Here is a 20,478-nt window from a genome sequence, read left to right on the forward strand (position 1 = left end):
TCAGGAGGAGTCAGTGGTGCTTGAAGGATCATTAACTTTCTTTATATGCCCTCCATGGAACACCTGCAGTGGGATGGAATCAATAGCAGGATGGGTTCTGCTCTGTGCATCAAACTGGTCCCTGCCATGTGGATCTGCCACACTGGATAGCCTCATCGCCATTGAACTCCAAACCTCTTACTCTTGAGGGGATACTTTGCAAAGAAATGCATTAGAAACCTCAGGGCATTTTCCTGTCTTTGGCACATGGTAACTGTCATCCATGCCTTTCTGATATACATATGACCACAGTTCCATTTCTCAGTTTTAAATTCCTTCCCCAACCCTTACAGTTCTAAAAACGCTTTGAATACTTCAGCCCATTAAATTCTATAGGTCTCTAAATTTTACCTTTCATGTTCTCCCATCTTACTTTTGAGGTGACAGCTAAGCAGGGTAGTGATTGTAAGCTTATCATTAATGCATGTTCTTCATTATACTTTCTGAAATTTCTGTGTGGTGCCTGGTTAGCGGTAGTAATTTGTTACATTAATCTGCATTCTCATACACAGGCACTGTGTGACTATAACATCATCTGGATACCACAGCAATCTTTACAATATAATTAGTATGAGTAAACTACAGTAAATAGTCCCTTGATCAAAGCAAGAGAAAAATCTCTCATTTTATTTATAAGTCATCTGCCAGAAGTTATGATCATTTACTTATGTCCAAAGTTACTGTTTCCATTTTAATATTCCTAATAGTATTTGGATGGTTTCTATGAAGACTGTTCAATAAACATTATTTAGTAAAAGTTAGATAGTCCTAATGCAAAATCCTCTGGAATGTTTATTAAACAATTATGCTGAACTTCCTGACAGTTTTATTTCTGAGAAAGTTACAACCTTATTATGCATCCAACTGAGTAATCCCACATTGCTGAAAATTCTATAACAATTTAGTGAGCAGTACTGAAAGCAGATGCAGCTGAATTAATAGAAAGAGTAACCATTCTGGATATAAAGAGATATCCCAGGAAAGAAGGGTATAGCACAAAAAAAAACACCTGCATTTATTTTTTTAAGACACAGGGCAACTTAAATAAAAAGTATAAAGCGGTAGTGTGCAAACAAGGAAATAGTAGAGAAATAAAGAACACATAAAGAATCTTGACCTGCTAAAATGATGTTTCATGAACGTGTTATTTATGTATTTGAAGCTTAATGGCGAATCTCTATGGAGAATGTTGTTAAATTAAATGTGTGATTAAGTAGTTCTTGAAGAGTATTAAACCCCAAATGGTTGAAGTTTGTTTGCTTTTCTGAATGGGATTTTGTGTGTCATTTGCTTGCTATAAATCCATTTAGATAGTCTTTCGTGTAAGTATCCCTTTAATCAGCTGCTAACTAATAGCTGCTATTCCTCTTAGTCAATGGTCCAATCCAAAATTCCCTGAGAAAACAAAAAAAACAAGGGGCATTGGATCAGGCCCATAGTGCTTGACTGTGAATAAATCTAATTAATTCTGGTTTTCTGTAATAAAAATAATGGGTGAAAACCTGGCCCTTTTGAAGTCAATGGGAATTATGCCAGTGATTTCAGTGGGACCAGGATTCTAGTTAATCAGCAAGCTAAAAGAAATGGGAGAAAGTGGGAAAGGAATTAATTTAATGAAACCTTCAGGGCAGGCTGATTTATTTTATGACCAAATTACTGTAATCCTAGGTTCCTCCTTTCCTAATCTCAGCAAATAGTTCCTAACAATCCAAGGGCTGAGATATGTTCATAAAACTACTGTTGAATCGTCTTGAATTACAAACATTTTTTAAAATATGAAGTCTTTTTGTGGCTAATTCCTGAACAGGAAAAAGAGCTGTATACATTCAATATGTCGTTACTGCAATAATTTACCTGGCTGTAGTCAATTTTCACTCTCATGAGGGCCAAGTTCCCCATTTCAAGTTTAGTTCTTCATATAGTTTGTGCAAACAGTCTATTTATTCAGAAATATAAACAGTGCTGCCAGCTCTCATGGTTTTGCCTTATATTGCCATAGTTGATGTTTTTCTCGAAGTCCTGTCTCCTGGAGTTAGATGAATATATGATACTCTTTGCTTCCAATTTAAAAAACGAAAATTCTCACCCTCAGAATGTGGAGAAGAGCTTGAAAACATGATCCTAAAGAGCCATAAAAATTCAGAAACAAGAAGACAGATTAAAAAGAATACTGCATTTATTTATTTTTTAACCGCGATTTTAAGCCAAACTTCTGATTTGTGTGTGTTTGTGTGGCCTGACTCTGGATTTTTGAATGCATAGGGTGAGCAATAGTGTATAAACTATACACAGTTTAATGAATGTAGTGAGCAACCAATGAACACGCTGTTCAGCATGTTCTTATTTATAGTGACTGTCAAATAAAGATTCTGTGATGAACTGAAGAATTCTTCATTTAAACAACCCTCTCCCCACTCCCTTCTGCTAGTGGTTTCTTCACAGGGTTTCAAAGGTTTTTCCCCACTCCAGCTCTTCCATCTTCTCTATTCATTGGACTGTGACCCTCACAACAATTTTAGATGCCTAATTCCAGCTCTGCTCTCCCAGCTGCTGTAGGAGCCTAGTCTCCCAACTTGGCTTCTTGGAGAAGGTCAACACAGAAGGAAATTTCTGTTGTGGTAGTATCCCCTTATAACTTCTACTGTAACTTCCCTGCTTTAGAACTCATCATCTGAGAATCCTCCCTTTCAGTCAGGAAGTGGAGGCAAGGAAGGAATTTGGACATCCAATTTAGGGACCCAATGTTTCAGATGCGTCTCATTCCAGTGGCACTTTCATGTGGAATATTTATAACCATTCTGTCAGGGACAGATTGGAGAGAAGTAAATGTATTGGTTAAAGAAAGCCAAACAGGAGCAAGAGACTGGCTAAAAACACAATGGCCATAGCTCATGTGCTGCATAAAAAGTACCTTCATAATATATCTGAACATAAAGCACTGTGTAAAATCATCATGGCCCACTAAAACCTCCTTTGGACTAGCTCAAAATCTTTAGCCTCTACAGTGTCCTAGTTGTGATGAGAACAAACTCGTTCTGGTAATGGGATACCTGGAACCTTCCATTGCAGACACACACACACACGAATTGTGCCTCCGTTGTTATTCACTTTTGTTTTATTACTTATCAAATTATTCAGTGGGAAAACTATCAATATTTTGACCATTACACTCAAATGTTCTATAAATGCCCAAATCAAAGGGGCAACTTGGCAGCTCAAGCAAACATTTTTGTGGTCTGGGATTCTGAGACATCTACTTTATAACTCTGTCAGGCCAAGTGCTCAGCACTTTTCCAAGCTGAAAAATCAGATCTTAATCATTCTTACTCATAAAATATTTAACCTTGAGGTAGCAATCTTTTTCTGTAAACATGCTAAGATCAGTAGGAGATGTATGTGGACAATCAAATTTGTTGCAAATCTTTTCTAAGCATAGCTGATGTAGCTCATCAGAATGTGTTTTACAGTTATCCATCTCCACAGGAATGTTTATAGATAAGATGAAAGCAGCCCTGCTTATTAATCACACATTGTATGTTTGACTCCTGCTCCCTTCCTCAGTCTCTAAATCAACTACATCTGGTTCTTACTGCTTAGCTGCGCCGCTTACCTTTCACAGTGAAACATGCTCACTGCTACGGAAGCAGGTCCAATTTGATTAAAAACGAATTACTGAGTCAAATAGTTGTGACTAAGATCTGGGCATTGGCTAACCATAAATATGATCAGTTATAGAAAAAAGCACTGATGGGTGTAAAAGAAACCTCAGGCGATTCAATTGCAGGGCCGGCTCTAGGCACCAGCCCTCCAAGCATGTGCTTGGGGCAGCACTTTCTAAGAGGCGGCACTCCAGCCCCCCTTTTTATTTTTATTTTTTATTTTTTTGCTTGGGGTGGCATTGCCAAGAGCCGGCCCTGACCCAGCCACTTGCCCTGTCACCGTGAGCTGGGATCTGCGCCTCCTGCCCAGCCCGGCGGCGCCCTGTACAGCCCACTTGGGAAACGCCGCGCTGCCCTGGGGAGACTCGGCACGGCAGCGGCAGTAGGATCCCATCTCCCTCCCTGCACCCTGGGCCCCGCTTCCCTCCCCCCCCAGCTCCTCACACACTCCGGGAGCCCCTCTCATGGCCGCTGCAGCCCGGGCTGTGGCGGCAGTGAGAGGGGCTCCCAGAGTATGTGAGGAGCGCAGAGGAAGAAAAGCGGAGTCCCCTGGAGTTGAGCCCGGGCTGCGGCGGCAGCGAGAGGGGCTCCCAGAGTCAGGGCAGCCCGGGGGGGGGGGGGCAGCAAGTGGGGCAGGAGCCCCCATGAGTATGTCCAAGGCTCCCCCCGTCTCCGTCTTCCACCCAGAGAGAGAGCCCAGTGCTGGGGTGGCAGGGGGTGCGGTGGGAAGCTCAGGTCTGGGGGGGGCAGCCAAAAATTTGGGGGCAGCAAAAAACCTAGAGCTGGCCCTGTTCAATTGTCATGGCTCCATTGATTTCAATAGAGATGCATCTATTTATAGCAGCTGGATCCAGGCCAGTGCATTTTCATGTTAATACTGTGTAGAAGACATTAAACAAGATGTTAGTACAATGCTTGTGTAAGTCAGAAACAAAGTCCGCATTTTCCAGTGTGGCACTGTCTTTGTTGTGTGTTACGGCAGGGCCAGGGTCTAAGCAACTAGAAAGAACAATCCAAGCGACTAAAAATAACAAACCAAACCAATCAGTCTTTGGGGTTTCCAGTTTATTTAGAGGGTCCCTGTTCAAACAGATTAAACAGCCAGCAACAACTCTGGCCACATCCCCTTCATTCAGTTCAACAGGCTGTAAACTGTACTCAAACAATATCAAAGCAACAACAACAGACAATAACAATGAAGTGGCTCATGTCTTCATAGATCCCTGTTCTGGTTTCTGGTCAACAATCCCCATCTTTCTCTCTCATTAGCATGGCCCAGCTCCTTTTTAAGCTTCTGAGCTTCACTAGAGTCAGCTGCTTTCCCCACTGAGACTTTGAGATCCTCAGCTGGGATTTAACCCAATTAAACCACATTGCTGACTGGCCTGGGGCATGGAAATAAACAGCATCCCTTCCAGGAGATTTTGAGCAACATATACACTGTTATACATGTACAGGGCTTGATTTCTCTCCTGTAGTGAGCTCTGTTCAGGGCATCGACCATTTTGGAGCCAATCACAGCCCCTGCCTCTCCACCACAGCTGCTCCAGCATCAGCATAACTTAGAGCAACTTATGGGATGCTTTCTCTTATTCCAGTTAATCATGGCACCTAAGGGATGGTAGGCCAGCTGAGAATTAGGAGACTAGAACTGCATACTGCCTTGACCTCCACATGCCTCTCCTCCCCCTCTGCTGGGATCAGGGGGAAGAACCGAGAGCTTCCTCTTGATAGGAAAATTCTCAACTAAGCACTGGACCAGACTTCAGTGCTTTTATACTGCTTGAGAGACATAAAGTGGCTCAAAGAGGGGAAGACAACTATGCCCCTTCTCCCATGCATAGGTAAGAAACTTGCAGTGCTTTAAAGTCTGATGTATTGTCATTTAGATCTGATTAGGTGTTGTTGCATCTCTATACAATTACAATGGATTCTAAAAAATAAATTCATCTATTACAGGTTGCACAAGAGATGCACATCCGCAATAGCTGTTAATACTCTGCGGCTATTGTTTGTAACAAACAATTGTTTTAAAACAGCTCATAAAATCATTAGACTGGTCACCTATACGTGTAACATTCATATGTACTTTATGAAGCTCTTGCTAATATTAACCTCTTATTAACTTCAGCAATTGTCAGTCTTGGATCAAATGTGGTGTTAATTGTCAGCATGTGTTCATTTCACATGAGAACAACTCTAAAATAAATTCATTTTTATTTGGGAGGACTTGAGTGACAGTGAAAGTGTATTGAAGTAATCCACAAGGCCCCCTGCTTCTCTGATCACGCCTTGTCTCCAATGTCTCCTATCGCCATCCTCTGCTCTTTGAAGTTCCCCCTTAAAACACCCTCCTGCCCTGAACCCTCTAAGCCCTAGTCTTTCTGTCAAAAATGTGTTATCAAAACAGAGAAACATTCACATTTTTAAAATCCTGGAGCTAACCAAACACATGCTGGATGTCACTGCTCAATTACTTTTGATAGTGCCCTACTCTCCTGATCCTGATTCCATACATTATCTAGACTGTGAGCTTTTCAGGACAGGGACCATGCTGTATAGAGTTTCACATACTTTTGGCACTATGTAAACAATAATATTGTTACATGTTATATTGCAAGAAGAACTTCTGGTAGCATTGGTAGTCATTGGGGCAATATGTAGGCTATTAGAAAAAGATAGGAGCTTATTCACACCATCTGATTTTTGCATATGAATTAACATGTTCTTTGTCGCTTTGCAAGTTCAGTGTGTGATTGTTTGCAAGGCAAATTGCAACAAACTCCTGTTTCTGCAAAGGCAGGATTGAACCCTAAAGAACCACCCCAATGAGGTGATAGATGGGCTCAATACAGCAGTAACTGGGTGTGGTTTAGGGTTTGTGATATGCAGGAGACCAGACTAGATGATCTAGTCGTCCTTTCAGGCCATGAACACTATGGCAAATGGCCCTATTATGTTATAGGTTTTAGCTCAGAAGAAGTGCCATGCACAGAATGATGGGAAGGGATGGCTTTGGTGAGAGATCTGAAACTTCTTCAGTAGGATTCCTAGCCAATCATTGCTCTGTCATAACAAGTGTGCACAACTGGTACTTTTCCTTAAAATGTCCTTGTTGTTACCTTTTTTCTTTCACAGCTCGAGAACTACATTGTGGAAAACATGAAGTCGGAGATGGCCCAGATACAGCAGAGTGCAGTTCAGAACCACACAGCCACCATGCTCGAGATAGGAACCAGTCTCCTAAGTCAGACAGCAGAGCAGACAAGAAAACTCACAGACGTTGAAACCCAGGTCTGTCCCAAGAGCCATATTCTACAAGAATTTACTGCAGAGAACCTTCCCCACCACCTCCTTTTACCACATCATCACAAAGTAGATTTCAACACGGTGCTCCAAGAAACATATACACTTTCTGTTTATTGGTAGCAACAGCAATGATGACTGATTCTCATTATGTATTTTTCTTTATATTTAATGGGGATTGGTTGGTATATTTAGTTTTTTATGTGTTTGTCAGGCTGGACTGACCAAAAAACTAACCAGCATTTGACGTCAAATAAACAGCCCAGCTACCAACAGTGAATGATACAAGTGTCAAGCTAAATAAATAGTTTTAGGTTAAAATATCTCCTTTGATCTACGTAATTACTTGCCACTTTATTTTGAGAAATGTTATGTATTTTCTCTGAAATGTTTCCAGACATATGAAAAGTAGTGTATATGTGGAGTTTTTTACAGGTCCAAGAGAGAGGGACAAACATTCCTTCATTTGTCAAGTGCTATGCAGTTTACTATTTGTTATTCTATGAAGTTTTACAATGTGGCATGAATATAAGACCATTTCAAAGGACATAGCTTACAGAGGCTCCCCCCCCCCGCCCCCATGGTACTGAGTATTAATAACTTCAATGCAAACTAGCAGACAAATGTGCTGTTCTTATAACCAGCAATTTATCCAGAATACCATATAAGCTGAGGTCTAATGCTTATCATAGGGCAGTATATACTAATTCTTTTCTTTTGACTTTTCTATCAGTTTACAGTTCACATTACATTATTTTTTCTTTCTCCAGGGACTTCCCCTTGCTATTTGTAGTTTGTGGTATCTTTAACAGTTGCAACGCATTCAAACTGTTTATTTAAAACAAATGTATTCATGTGTTGTATTTATTTGGTTTGTTGTAGCAAACTGTTTGAGATAGATCATACGGTTTGCACTCAAGTCCTGACCCAAGTTTACAATATCATTCCCAAATTATTACATAATCACATTACACTATGAAGAAGAACAATAGCAATTACCAAAGGGAGGACACTTAATTTACTCTAGCTAGAGATGATATGCACATGGTGATGACAAAATAGTCTTACTCGGCTGCTTATTTTTTTCATACATTGGTTAATAAAAGTCACCTTCTCAAGTGACCTGAGCTTTTATGTAATGGAATATAGATTCATGAAAATGTTGGAGCAAATCTGTTCTTTGCGCTATTGCACATAGCATTCTAGTATCTAACTGCAACAATACAAGTTAGATTTTACTTTGGACTGCATGCCCTACAGGGGAACAATGGGGTGTAGACACACTTCTTTATGCCCTCTGCATGAGCTACCCAGACTTGAGTTACTAGATTCCGTTACTTTCCATTTTAAAATGTCAATGCCATTTCAATTATGCACATTAGGGCCTGAATCTGTAAATTGTTCCATGAGGGCAGATCTTTGACCCTGCACAGAGCCCCAGTGAAGTCAAAGACAACTGCATGGAACAACTTGCAGGATCAGGGCCTCTATCGTTTACACAATCTGCGTAAAAATGCAATGGAGTTGATGTAAGCCAGGGGTGGGCAAACTTTTTGGCCTGAAGGCCACATCTGGGCATGGAAATTGTATGGTGGGCCATGAATGCTCACAAAATTGGGGTTGGGATGCAGGACGGGGTGAGGGCTCCGATTAGGGCTGAGGGCTCTGGGGTGGGGCTGGGGTTGAGGGGCTTGGGGTGCAGAAGGGTGCTCCAGTCTGGGACCGAGGGTTTTGGACGGCAGGAGGGGGATCAGGGACGGAGCAAGGTGTTGGGATGCGGGGGGGGCGAAGTGTGGCTCTGAGGGTGTGGGGCCAGGGATGAGGGATTTGGGGTGTAAGAGGGTGCTCCAGTCTAGGATCAAGGGGTTTGGAGGGCAGGAGGGGGAATCAGGGTTGGGGTAGGGGGTTGTGGTGTGGGAGAGGGGCAGGGGTGCAGGCTATGACCGGTGCTTACCTCAAGCAGCTCCCAAAAGCAGTGGCATGTTCCCTCTCCGGCTCCTATGTGGAGGCGCGGCCAGGCGACTCTGCATGCTGCCCCGTCGGCAGGCACCGCCCCTGCAGCTCCCACTGGGTGCGGTTCCCAGCCAATGGGAGCTGCAGGGGCAGCACTTGGAGTGGGGGCAGAGTTCGGAGCCCCCTGGCTGCCCATATGCAAAGGAGCTAGAGGGGGGGCATAACGCTGCTTCTGGGAGCTGAGTGGAGCGGGGCAAGCCCCCGTCCCCACTCCCCAGACCGCACTTCCCGGTGGGAGCATGAGGACTAAATTAAGACATCTGACGGGCCAGATGTGGCCCGCGGGTTGTAGTTTGCCCACCCCTGATGTAAGCAGATACTGAGCTCATGCAACACTGCAAAAGAGAAATCTTGAAAGAATGCTGTCATAGATGCTCTAGTTACAAAACATCATATGCAACAGTTTGGCATGTGTTCAAATCCTGTCCAAGTACTCTTATAATCTATTCATGTGTTGTATACATTTAGTCTGAGGTTTGTATACAGTTTCCCTCCTTTTAATGGCATATTATTATTCTGCAACAAATATGGGGCCAGAACTTCCGCCTGTGTTTACCAGCATAGCTCCACTGACTTCAATTTACACCAGGTCAGGCTCTGGCCCCATGTTTAAAACATATTTTAAAACCTGAACTGACCATTTCAATTAGTCATCATGCAAGCTGACATAAAGTAGAATAAATATGTAACTCATTGTTCAAGTCTTCAGAATGGTAATACTAGAACACTGCAAGTTTTAATGCTTTTATTTATCCTTAAGGTACTAAATCAAACATCCCGTCTTGAAATTCAGCTGCTGGAAAATTCATTATCTACTTACAAGCTGGAAAAACAACTTCTGCAGCAGACACATGAAATACTGAAAATTCATGAGAAAAACAGGTGAGAGAAAATTGTTAACCCCTTAAATGCTTTCTCCGTTTACCACAAATACTCTCTAGTGCTACTACTTTAAACAGCAGGGGCAAATGGTTGTTCTGAGCCTTGAATAAACAAAAACATGTAGATGGAAAGTCTAAGTAAAATCTAGACTGACAGATATGGGAAGCATAGGAAATATCAGCAAATCAGCAAAACCAATACTATATGCTACTAAGGTGTGGTAGTCCCTTAAGTTTTCAGACAATTAAATATACATAACTGGGTGAAAAGGCATAAGGAAAAGAGAAGTCTTCTGCAGTATATTTAGAATATTGAAGTGGAAGAACTACCATGTTATGGGCTAAATTTTTCTCTTCAATCCTTAGTGTTGCACTCTAATTTAGTTAGTACTTGTTCTGTATGCAGAACTCCTACTTACAGCAATGGGACACTACATATGGAATGACTGAAGGATGTACATTGGAGATCTGACTGTAGTCCAGCAGCTGAGGAGAATTTTGCCTTCTATTTAGCACTATAAAACAATAAGGAGACAGTAGCCAGTCCTTCAAATTTGGGGGTGAAAGAATAATATAACTTTGGACTATTAATGTTGATTTTCAATAAGTCTTGGAACACCAGAGAAGTTCCAGAGGACTGGAAGAAATCTAATGTTATGCCAATACTTTAAAAGGGTAAGTAGGATGACCAGGGTAATTTATAGGCCCATCACCCTGACATCAATCTTGGGCAAAATAATGGAACAGCTGATATGAGACTCAATAAAGTATTAAAGGAGGTCATATAATTAATGCTAATCAATATGGGTTTATGAGAAATAGATTTTATCAAACTAATTGGATATAATTTTTGGATAAGGTTACAAGATTGATTGAAAGCACTGATGTATATACTTAGACTCCTGTAAGGCATTTTTCTTGGTATTACATTATATTTTAATTAAAAAACAAGAACAATGCAAAATAAATATGTCACATATTAAATGGATTAAAAATTGGCTAACTGATAGATCTCAAAATGTAACTGTATAGGGAATAATAATTGAACGGAAATTTCTAGTTGGGTCACGCATCGATTAGTTCCTGGCAGAACACTATTTAACATTTTTATCAATGACCGGGCAGAAAACATAAACTTGTTACTGATATAGGTTGTTGATGACACAAAGATTGGGGGAAGTGGTAAATAATGAGGAGGAAAGGTCACTGAAACAGAGTGATCTGGTAAGATAGGTAAGCTGGGCATAATCAAACAATATGTGTTCTGATGCTGCCAAATGTCAGGTTGTACATTTAGGAGCAAAGAATACAGGCATATTTACTGGATGGGAGATTCTCTCCGGGAAAAAGTGACTCTGAAAAAGGCTTGGCAGTCCTCGAATATAATCAGCGGAACACGAGGTCCCAGTGAGATGCTGTGGTCAAAAGAACTGAGCAATCCTTGTATAAATAAACAGAGGAATATCCACTAGCAGTGTGGAGGTTATTATATCTCTGTATTTGACACTGGTGCAGCAACTGTTGAAATACTGTGTCCATTTTTGGTGTCCACAATTCAAGAAGGATGCTGAAAACTGGAGTAGAGCCACAAGAGTGATTAAAGGATTGGAAAAATTCCTTATATTGAGACACTCCAGAAGCTCAATTTCTTTAGTTTATCTTAAGGGGTGACTCGATCACAGTCTGCAAGTACCTACAAGGGGAACAGAAGTGAGGGCTCTTTAATCTAACAGACAAAAGTATAACAAGATCCAATGGCTGAAAGCTAAAGCTCGACAAATTCAGATTAGAAATACAGTGCACATTTTTAACAATGAGGAGTATTAACCATTGGGACAATTTACCCAGGGTTGTGGTGGATTCTGTGTTACTGAAAATCTTTAAATCAAGATTGGATGTTTTTCTAGTAGATATGCTGAAGTTCAACCACAGCGACTGGACTTGAAGCAGGCTTAATTCAGGGAAGTCCTATGATCTGGGTTATACATGAGTTCTGATTAGGTTATCACAATGGTCCCTTCCAGCCTTAAAATCTATGAATCTATGCAATTAGATGGATCACATAATGAGCAATGGCAACAAACTATTGGAAGCTAGAAGAAGAGGAAACTGGTGATGGTGGAGAAAGGAAAAGATGCCCCTGAGAGTGCATTACTATAAAGAAATGATTGCTAATTTTGATGCCTTTGCAGAAATACTCAAATAATTCATTGTCCATAGTATTTGTTGTCAATGTTGGCAATTAATCTAATAATTATTTGTACATAATTTTTAATTTAGAAGAAGTTGAATTGAATTGAGGATTGATTAAATGAGTTTCGTAGATTTATAAAATTGAAAATATGTATGTTTTAATTTCACTTTTAATTGACTGAACAAAAATTGTATTGCCATTATCTGCTTAGTTCCAAGTATTTATTTAGAATGTGCAAGGGACAGAGTCATTTATGTGATGTCTTGTGTATTTAATGTTCTTTCTTTATTTATGTATCTTAACAATGTGTCAGGGTGCAAGGCATGTGTGGCAGTAAATAAACTTGACTTGACTTGACCTTTGGGTGGCTACACTGACATTCATGATGAAATGGTCTGTGACATGATGAAATAGTCTGAGTTTGTATATGGAAATAAAGAATGTGTTGAAAAGCAACATTTAAATCGTATTGTCTCCCTTTAGAAACATTGCTGTATGGAGCAAACAGAAAAATAGGAAGGAATGTGATCTAGTGATTAAAGCAGAGACCTGGAGTGAGGACTTCTGGGTTCTGTCACCGACTCTTTTATTAGCTGAAAGGAAGGATGGTGTTGTGGTTCATAGATTCTAAAGCCAGAAGGGCCACTGTGCTCATCCAGTCTGGTCTTCTGTATAACAGAGGCCCTAGAACTGCCCTGAATTAATTCCTGTTTGAACTATAGCAGATCTTTTAGAAAAACATCTAAGCTTGATTTAAAAATTGCTAGGGATAGCGAGTCCACCATGGCACTGGCTAAATTGTTCCAATAGTTAATTACTTTCACTGTTAAAAATGTGCACCCTATTTCCAGTCTGAATTTGTCTAGCTTCAACTTCCAGTCTGCTAAAGTGAGGAGCCCAATATTAAATTTCTGTTCCTTAGGTAGGTACTTACAGACTCTGATCAAGTCACCTTTTAACCTTCTCTTTGTTATCCTAAACAGATTGAGTTCCTTGAGTCTATCACTATACAGCATGTTTTCCAGTCCTCTAATCATTCTCATGGCTCTATGTAGTTAAGGTGTTGAATTGGGACTCAGGAGATCTGGGTTAAATTTCTAGTTCTGTCACCTGTGTGACACTGGACAAGTCATTTAGGTCCTGATCCTGCAATCACTTATGCAGAAGTTTCTATTTAAGTACATGACTAATCCCACTTAATTTTTCTGTGCCTCCATTCCCCATCAATAAATTGGATATAATACAACTTTTTCAAGTTATGTCCCAGTGGGTGCTCCACTTCAGGTGCGTATATGCCCCATACACCTTTGATCAGGAATTTTCAGTGGCCGTGCCCATTTGCTCTGCACATGTACCCTTGATACCCTCATGCTCCTTAGCAATGGAACATAGATCAGCACAAACAAACTTCCTTCAGTTCTTTCTTGACCACCTTGGCCTGATACAGAGTATATTATGGTGCCTGTTTCTAGATTTCTCCATGCATAACTTACTTCTACTATTTGTTTTGGTTTTAGCCTACTATAGTTCTAGTTTTAGTTTTAATATTCTTCATTTTATTTTTTCAAGGGGGGTTTATTTCATTAGACAACCCTGCCCCGCCCTCCCACCCCCTACCTCATCATTTGTGTGACGGGTCCTCCTCTCAGGAGTTGTTTCCCCAGAATATGCCTGGGAACTTTGGATTCAAATGCTGCCTCCCTTCCTGGGAACCTAGCCTGGTCAGTGACACTCATTCTTGTTGTATCCATTGTTGGGAGATATGCACATCCCATCTAAGTGCAAAATCTGTTCAGCGTTCAAGAGTAGATCTAGAAAAAGTCTATTGGTACCAGAACCTTCTAGGTCATTAAACCATACCATTCTCTGGTACTTCCTATCTCACCAGTACTGTCAAAAAGGGACAATCAACACCACCTCTGTCTCCTATCAAGCTAGAGCCATCTCTTCAGAATTTTTTTCTGAGAGAGACCTCTAGACCCAGACAAACTCATGTTCCTGATTAGCTGTCCTGGTATGAGCAACACTGGTTGCCCCCTCTCCTTGCTTATGGACGCCTCAGTGGCCATACTGGGACTCATGGGGTGCTTATCGCCAACAGTTTTGTAGAGCTCCCAACTACATATGGGGATCAAGACAGGAAACAGTCTCCTGTAACACCTATTCATCGACAATCTCAAACCAAAAGGAGTCTTTCAAGGGACAAGAGGTGAGAGCTGATAAAGAAGTAACACCACAGATTCATATCTCCTTATCCTTACTAGATGAAACTGTGATGCCCCCTCCCTCAGTTCTTATGCAGATGATTTTTATACAATTTCAGAAGCTTATGAAAAGGATAACCAAATCACTTCAGATCCTTTTGGAGAAGGTTCAGGAAGAATGTATGTATGAACTATATGTATGAACAAAGCTGTGCTTGAACCTGCCAAAGCTATCTGGCAAACCTCAGCCACCATACTGCCAGCATGAAAAAGAGTGAACCAAAAGCTCTTATGTTCCAGCTAACAACTCTGGTGGAGGGTGTGTAAATAAAAATTCAAACTTTTTGGTTGCTGATGCCATCAACAAGTGTGGCAGGCAACATCATTCTAAAGCAACACCATGATAAAGACAAAATGTCTAGATCTCTTTGGTTGCAAGCGCTACTCACCCATGAGTTCAGGATTGCTGTCACAGGACCCCAGGCTCGGTACTGTCGAACAGCTCTGAATCAACACTTGGCTTGATTCATCTCACTTCTTGTCCAGCATTACAATTTCCAATTATTCTCTACTTGTTAACTTAGGACTCAGGTAGGGTTCTTTACCCTGACTTGAACATTCTGCAGCTCAGGGTTTGTTTTCCTAATTGTTCTCTGGGATAGAAGTTTCCTGTTCCACAGAAGTTCCATGGGTTTTGTTAAACAGCAGAAAGGATTCCACCATGAAGGCTTATCTGCAAAAACAGAAGAGATTTTGTCATACAACAACAACAAGTCTTTCCTGTCTATTCTTCCCTCTGAGCTCATCTAGATTACCTGTTGAATTTGAAGAAGCCTGGACTTCCTTTAAATTCCATTAAGGTTCATTTAGTGGTTATCATAGTCTTCCATTCTCTTGTGGAGGAGTTTTCAGCATTTGCTCACTCCAAGACTTCGAGGTTCATCAAAGGATTGATTAACCTTTTCCCACACATAGAAAGCGCACTCCGATGTGGGATTTAAATTTGGTCCACAATTGTTTGATGAAACCAACCTTTGAGCCACTAGCCAAGTGCTCCTATCTACACTTGTCTATGAAGATGGCCTTTTAAATGGCTGTCACCTCTGCCCAATGAATTGGAGAACCAGGGTCATTAATGGCAGATCCCCCCCTTCATGGGTTTCGACAAGTAGAAAGATTTCCTTTAGCTACATCCCAAGTTTGTACCTAAAATATCCTCAGAATTCCATATCAATCACATCATCTAGCTTCCAGTTTTCTTCCCTAATCCACATCAGAACAAGGAGGAAGCCACCCTCCATACCTGAGATGTTAGAAGGGCATTAGCCATCTATTTGGATAGAACCAAACCAATTAGAAAGTCTCTGAGACTGTTGCTTTTGTGGGCAGAACTAAAGGATGCACGATTTCCATCCAAAGATAATCAAAATTGGATTTGGGATGCATCCTCTCTTGTTATGAGACTGTTAACATTCAGCACTCTCCTACAGTAATATCCCATTCTACAAGATGTCAGTCTACATTCATGGCATTGTTAAAAGACATACCAATTGCAGAAATTTGCAGAGGTGCCACTTGGGCTTCCATTCACATCTTCCCAAACACTATGTTTTAGTGCACGCTTCTAGCAGATGCTACTTTTGGTACTGCAGTTCTGTTGTCACTCTTAAAGGTCTGGCTTCAAAGCTCTTATCTCCTTCAGAGAGTACTGCTAATGAATCACTTGAAGTGCAGAACCTATAGGGACCTTGCATAAAAAAGGGGGCATAAAAAAGGAGAGTGTAACAATCTTTACGCCTATGTTCACCCTTTTTGCAAGCCTATGATACTTTTTGTATAAAATATGCCTTGTGAGGTATTATTTGAAAACTCATAATCGGCTGAACATTATTGTCTTGGTAAAAGATGTGTGGTAACACTGTATATAAAGTTGTAAAATTTTGCTGTATAAGACATGTTCCAAGTCTGGAGAAACAGCTTCAGACCAGTTCCCTAGAGACAAAAGACTAGCCAACACCTCAGCCAGATGTCAACAAAATCAAATGGACTATCACTTGGTTAAATGGCCATTCTCTGGCAGGAAGAAGGACGTGACCAAGAAATTTACATATTGGCAAAGAAAACAGCTGCAGTTTCTCAGACCTCCTGTCGCCTGAATCCCAGCTGAAGATCATCTTCAAAGGGAAAAGAGAACAACTAGAAATGGGAAGAGAGGCCCCAAAACACTCCTACCTTTCCCTCTGCTCACAACAGCCACAACACATGAAAGGCAAAGAGACAGTCTTGTTTGAAAGAATTCCAACCAGCGAGACTGCAAAACCATGTGGTGAGAGAGACATTTCACTTCGAATTCACTTAGCTTGTTGTTAGATGTTAGTTGTGTTTTACCTTTTATTTTCTTTGTCACCAATTCTGACTTTTATGCCTCATAAACTGTAATCACTTAAAATCTATTTTTCCTGTAGTTAATAAACTTGTTTAATTATTTTATCTAAATCAGTGTTTGGGAACCTCCATTTGAGATATCAGGATCTGTGCATATCATCTCTTATTAATGAAATGACAGACTTTCTATGAGCTTGTATTGTCCAAAAGAAAAGAGCTGGAGTCTCCAGGAATTAAAGATTAATCTTTAATTAAAGATTATGTCGTGTGATGAAAACTCCAGGAATACATCCAACCAAAATTGGCAAACCTAGAAGTGGAGTACCTATAGGGATAAATATCTCCAAGAACTCCAGTCACTGAAAGTAACCTCTCCTTCCTTTATCTATCTTGTCTATTTAGATTCTAAGCTCTTTTGAACAGGGTGAGTCTCTTACTATGTACATATACAGCACCTACTGCAATTTGTCCCTCAATCTTATAGTACATATTGGATGATCTTGTGAAATGCAATAACTGAAGGCTTGTCTACATGGCGAGTTAGTACACAGCAAGCCAGGGTGTGAATCTACAGCACACTGACTTCCACGCACTGACTCATTGTATAGACAAGCCCTTAATATTGTGGTTTCCCAATAACTGTAAATATAAACGATTGTTTATGTCAGTGCAACTTATTCTTCCACAAGGCATTTAAAAATGATGTTTTACATTTTGAGAATGTTCCTCGCTTTCAGTGCTTTCACTTGAAACTTTTTTGAGGGAGATGCAGGGTCATTGATGCCCATAATTGATTGTCTGCTATCTCATTTAGTGTGCTACTGTAGGAGGAAAAAGGAGAATCAGAGAAATGAGTATAAACATAGCAGACTTGCCAATCTAGGCATTACACAGGAATAGGTAAGACAAGTGAAGTTTGTTTAAGCAGACAGAACAACTGTTAGCAGATTCAGCACAAGAACAGTCCTACCATATACAAAGCAGATTATGATAATTTCTCCAGGAATAAGAAGAACAGGAGTACTTGTGGCATCTTAGAGAAGTACTCCTGTTCTTCTTTTTGCGGATACAGACTAACACGGCTGCTACTCTGAAACTTCTCCAGGAATACTTTTCTTGCACACTACTTCCACTCTTGTCTGACAGAAGTAATGAGAAACACGGTACCACTGGATGGAGTTTTAGACACATATTTTGGTTTCAGTAAAGAGCTTGATTCTTCTACTCCATTATACTAGCTTTACTTTCTATGCCTTACTATAATTCCATTGACTTCAACAGATGAAATGAAGTGGAGAATCAGGCCCCAGCATTTTACTGGATTTAAAGAAATATGGGAATATAGGTAATACCAGACCAGGCCAGTGCTCCATCTACTTCACTGGCAATCTCCAGTGCTTGATACTAGATAGGAAGTTTCAAGAAAGCTTGTAGTGGACAACTATAGAATAACCTGTCCCACAGGGGAAATTTCTTCCTAACCTCTTACAGCTGGAGGAATACAGCTAGAGAATAAGGATTTAAATCCAGTTTCTCTCTCTCTCTCTTTCTCTGTTTGTGTGTGTGTGTGTCTCTGTGTGTGTGATTATATATTTGGCCAGACTTTTCTTAGTACAATGATAATACTTGTCTTTACCTGTTGAATAGATCAAAGGCAAAGTAAATCACACTGTCTATGGTTAAAATGTCCAGACTTTTTAAAGATTACTTTTAATGTAAGCAGTTAAGATAACTTTTGATGCAAGAGGATTCCCATCTCCCTGACCTGATCCATACCCTGTTCCCAAACACATCTAAACGGAGGCATCTCAAAATATAAGTAAAAATCCCCTTTAAGCTTCTATGGTCTGGATTGGATTAGTGAAAAAAACTGTGTACCTTGCAATGCAGTTTGCCTAAATCAAGCTTTCCTTCGTTCCAGGAGAGTTTCAAGAGTGCTGTCTCCATGTTCTACTTCATCACCTTTCAAAATGACATTAGCCTTCACTGGAAGTCTGTATGTTAGCTTCTGCACTGGCCTGCTAACCTCTCTAGCATTATCAGGAAGGTTTATGAATAATGTTATACACGGTGCAGTCATGCTGAGCTATCCTGCTGGCTTACATCCTGACAAATTTAACACATCATTTGTATGGCAGAAAATAGATTACTGGCTACACTAATACCAGTAGACTAGACAATATACAGAAGTATGCTTAAAATGTAAGGCAAGTTGAAGTTGGCTTTTTTCTGTATTGTAACTAACAACTCCAAAGAGTCCCTGTCAACATGGTCAGGCCCAATATGTAACCTACCATAACAATAACTTCCTTTTCTTTACCCTATTATTCTGATACCAGAAAGACTATTTGAGCTCCAAGCTGAAGACTGCAATATGTAAAAAAATCAGCTTGCTCACAGGGTAACCTTACAGTCAACAGTGATTTATTTTTATCAGTGTTGTGCACTAGCTGTACTTCCCTACACTATTCCATTCTAATGAGTAGACAGGGTTTAAAAATGTACGGGAAAGTCATATTCTCTGTCTACTCACAAAAAAAGCACAGAGTCATTCAAGTCACAACTATGGCATTTTGATTGAAAGCATTATCGAGGAGTAGTACTGCATAATTACTGCAATAGACAATTATAGATCATTTGGATGGTAAAGTCCATTAGTACAAAGACTATTTTTCCCTTTTTGTCTTGCAGAGCACAAGGCCTTTACTTAACCAATAATAAATAATTGATATTGGTTTCATTTTAACCACAACATCCTTGTTAGTGCCCCTTTAAAATACAGTGATGATTGAAAACTTGGTAAACTCTTTGTTCACAGACCTTCCATAAGGGTAACCTATTAATGGTGAATGAACTTTTGAAGGTTTGTGGAGTTAGGTTGGTTCTAATAAACCTTTAAAATTATCCGAATTTCTTTGAAATTGTTTGGTCTCAACACCAGACTGAAAAACCCACAAACAGGATTTTTGTGAGCGATTTCTAGAACTTCCTTGCTGTAAACATCATGGGTGAAACTCTGGCCCCACTGGAGTGAAAGGTCAAGACAGCAACCTTTCTCATGCTATTTAGGTAATTCTGTCTTTCCAGACTAGTCAGTGCAGAAGCCTCCAATCTAAATAAAGTTTTGAGCTTTGCTCATTTCAAGTTTTGAGAGATGGTTCTCACTGGTTCTTAACAAAACTGAACCAAATTCAGTGGGTTTACATCATTGGTGAATTTGTCACAGGGAGTTCACTTGTCCTCAGAGCATTGTCCTTCATATCTTTGAGGTCTTTATAGCTAGGAAAAAGCATTGCAGAGACACAGGTCACTACATACACATTACTTAACAATTTACTAGTTTTGCAGTATATAATACTATTTTAATCTACATAGCAAAGCATAAAGTAACCAGCCACTATGTCACCCCATCTTTGCAGCACATGTTGTTGACACTATACTCATAAATATAAAGATGTGTTATTGCTAAAGCAATAAAACATCTGCAGGCTGCCTCTCTCCATAGACTCCAAACAGGGAAACACTATGCATTGTCATCTTATTCTTCCTTGCCTGACATGGGCAATGTTATTATAAATAAGACACAGTGAACTGTCATCACCATGGATTCGTTTACTGTTATGTTAAGAAACATATGATAAGAAACAAACAATGCAGCAATCCATGTTGTGGTAGTCAACCCTTCTTTTCTATGAAAACATTAAGACATGGACACAGATGTAAAATGTTGTAGGGTAAGAACTACATTCTGTCCTACACTGCTTGGGTGGCCTGAAGGGAATTTAGAGAGCCTCTAG

At 40.3% G+C, this 20,478-nt stretch overlaps 1 protein-coding gene across 1 annotated transcript in view; it reads left to right on the plus strand.

The window, feature by feature from the left end:
- The window catches only part of ANGPT1 (angiopoietin 1), a 200,633-nt gene that overhangs the window by 88,996 nt on the left and 91,159 nt on the right, over positions 1 to 20,478 (plus strand). The window contains exons 2-3 of the mRNA XM_054017080.1: positions 6,837 to 6,992; positions 9,778 to 9,899. Of these exons, the coding sequence (XP_053873055.1) occupies positions 6,837 to 6,992; positions 9,778 to 9,899 (278 nt within the window). The remainder of the gene's footprint in view (positions 1 to 6,836; positions 6,993 to 9,777; positions 9,900 to 20,478) is intronic.

This window comes from Malaclemys terrapin, chromosome 2, assembly GCF_027887155.1.
Source record: "Malaclemys terrapin pileata isolate rMalTer1 chromosome 2, rMalTer1.hap1, whole genome shotgun sequence".
NCBI classification, from domain to species: Eukaryota; Metazoa; Chordata; order Testudines; family Emydidae; genus Malaclemys; species Malaclemys terrapin.